Here is a 2,593-nt window from a genome sequence, read left to right as displayed (position 1 = left end):
AATAAAAAAAAACAAATTTGACAAATTAACTATTCAAAGATTCATACTAATCTGTTTTTAAAAATGATTAATCCGCTCGAGCGTGTGGAGCATAGATCTAGTTTTTAAAAATAATGCATTGACGATATATAAAAAGAATATACAAATCAGTAAACAAAGACGAGACCGAGAATGTGAAATAATCAATAATTAATGACTTTCTATAACAAAGACTTTAACCAAAAATAACAATAATAATATCAAGCTTAGCTGTTAAAAAAAAAAATCAAGCTTAGCTGTTAAAAAAAGATAATAACATCAAGCGTAGCTGTATTTTTGAAGTTGTATATATCTCATATATATAAATGGGAGGTGATCACCGAGAAGGAGAAGAAGAATATATACTACAAAACTACCCAAATCGTCTCAATAACAAAAATGAGTTCCGTTGGTGTATTTCGTGAGGAAGAAATCGATGGAAATCCATTTCACAAATATTTCGGTGATCTCGACCTCCCTCCTCTTCAGCCTCTTTTCCTCTGTCCTTCTTTACGTCTCATAGTTCAGAAGGAGAACTATACTTTTTCTGATTTTTTCGCGTACAAGATTTCCCCTCACTTCCACAACACTGATCAACAAGTCCAGCAGCAGTTGCTTGGTTCCTACCGCCATGATTCCAACTGCGATGATTCGGACTGCGATGATTCCGACCACGATAAAGAAATCTGTAAGCTCCCTGTTGTCCCTATCTTTTGGTGCAACAGTAAAGAACCTGATCACCATCAATTCAGTTGCGGTGCATGCATAGACTCGATGCTTGGCACAGACTATTATCTCTGTCCCACATGTAATAAAATGTTCCACAAAGAATGTGTGGAATCTCCACTTGAGATCAAACACCCTTCATATCCCTTATTTTCTCTCCAACTTTACCATTCTCCCACGTTATTGGACTTTTGCATATGTTGTAAACTAGTTCTCTATTTCACGGTGTATCATTGTCCCACATACAATTTTAATATGCATCCAGTTTGTGCGCTGAAACCAATACCCATTGTTATAGACCACCCAAAAAGCCATCCCCACCCACTCACCTTATTCCCCAAACAAGCTTCCTTACTTTGCGATGTTTGTGGCCTCACTGAAAAATCTTTTCCCACTTATGTTTGTGCTCGATGTGTCTTTGTAGTCCACCAATGTTGTATATATATCCCACATGTCATAAAAATACCATCTCGTCACCAGCACCGTATCTCTTTTATCCCTTCTCTTCCATCTGGAAAATGGTCTTGCGGAGTTTGTCGTAAAAAGGTTGACAACAGTTGTGGTGCATATTCATGCTGCAAATGTAGTCACTATTTTGTTCATACAAGATGTGCTTTGCGGAGTGACATCTGGGATGGAGTGGATCTCGAAGGAGTACCTGAGGAACCTGATATAATTGTCGAGCCATTCGAGACGATTGCTGATGGAATAATACTCCATTTTACTCATAGCCATCATCTCAAACTCGAGATCAGCAGAGTTTACAACGACGATAAGTTTTGTCAAGCGTGCATCCTTCCAATCTACGAGGGTAATTATTATTCTTGTATGGATCGATGTGACTTTGTCTTCCATGAAGCATGTGCGCATGCTCCTCGCAAAATACACCATGCATTACACCTCCACCCACTTACGCTTAAAATCTCTGGTGAACAGAAATCCTATAAAGATTTCTTCAAGTGTTATGCTTGTTTTCGCTATAGTTATGGTTTTGTCTATGAAATTGGAGATTACAGACTAGATATAAGGTGTGCCTTGGTTTCTGAACCATTTGAATATAAAGGCCATGAGCATCCATTATTCCTAGCTTTGGACCAAGAACAAGAATGGAAAGCAACTTGTCAGATCTGCCAAGAGCAACAAAAGTTTCATCGAAAACTGAATTGCATCGAGTGCGAGTATGTTATATGCTTCAAATGTGCTACTTTACCATACAGAGCAAGGTATAAGCATGACAAACATTTCCTCACATTTCAGAAAGGGAAAGAAGGAAGTGATCAATTAGACTGGTGTGAGGTATGCGAAAGAAAAATAGTATACTCAAATAAAGATGGGTTCTATGAATGCCATGACTGCTGCATCACTCTTCATGTTCATTGTTTGCTTGGGAGAGAACCGTATATGCAGAAACCTGGTCAAACTATAATGAGTTCGGGCTGGGAATATCATATTCTTCCCAACAATACCCAGTCTCGACCATTCTGCTATAATCATGATGAAGATCGTTGTCCACACAAAGTAGTTTTCAAATGGAAGGACGTGACATTTTGTTCTTACCGTTGTGATCAAGATTAAGTAAATGTCATCACCACCGATCGATTTGCCATCTTTGTATATGCTTCCTTGTCTTTTATTAGGTATCTTCACTCTTACTCTACGTTTTGCTGACATTTTCTTTCGTTAAAACGCATTGTAATTTTTTCTTTTCTTTTTCTGTTTTTCAATCTCACCGTGTTTGCTTGTTTGTTTTTTGTAATCAAATCTATACGGACTATTTTTTTCACTTTTAAATTTGCTCTCTAATTTATTTATATTTTCCTCTGTTTTATAAAAAGTGGAGACTAGTTTC

At 37.3% G+C, this 2,593-nt stretch overlaps 1 protein-coding gene across 1 annotated transcript; it reads left to right on the top strand.

Annotated features, from left to right (window-relative positions):
* The first annotated feature begins 417 nt into the window (after positions 1 to 417).
* On the top strand, positions 418 to 2,319 carry LOC18010320. Its single transcript, XM_006392061.1, has one exon. The coding sequence runs from the start codon at positions 418 to 420 to the stop codon at positions 2,317 to 2,319; it is 1,902 nt and encodes a 633-aa protein (XP_006392123.1).
* The last annotated feature ends 274 nt before the right edge of the window (positions 2,320 to 2,593 follow it).

This window comes from Eutrema salsugineum, unplaced genomic scaffold, assembly GCF_000478725.1.
Source record: "Eutrema salsugineum unplaced genomic scaffold, Eutsalg1_0 scaffold_8, whole genome shotgun sequence".
Taxonomy (NCBI): Eukaryota; Viridiplantae; Streptophyta; class Magnoliopsida; order Brassicales; family Brassicaceae; genus Eutrema; species Eutrema salsugineum.
The sequence above is the reverse complement of the archived record's forward strand: the minus strand, read 5'-3'. Positions and strand labels throughout refer to the sequence as shown.

Excerpts from the sequence above, each read along its gene's own strand:
- LOC18010320 (XM_006392061.1), top strand. The coding sequence starts at position 418 with ATGAGTTCCGTTGGTGTATTTCGTGAGGAAGAAATCGATGGAAATCCA.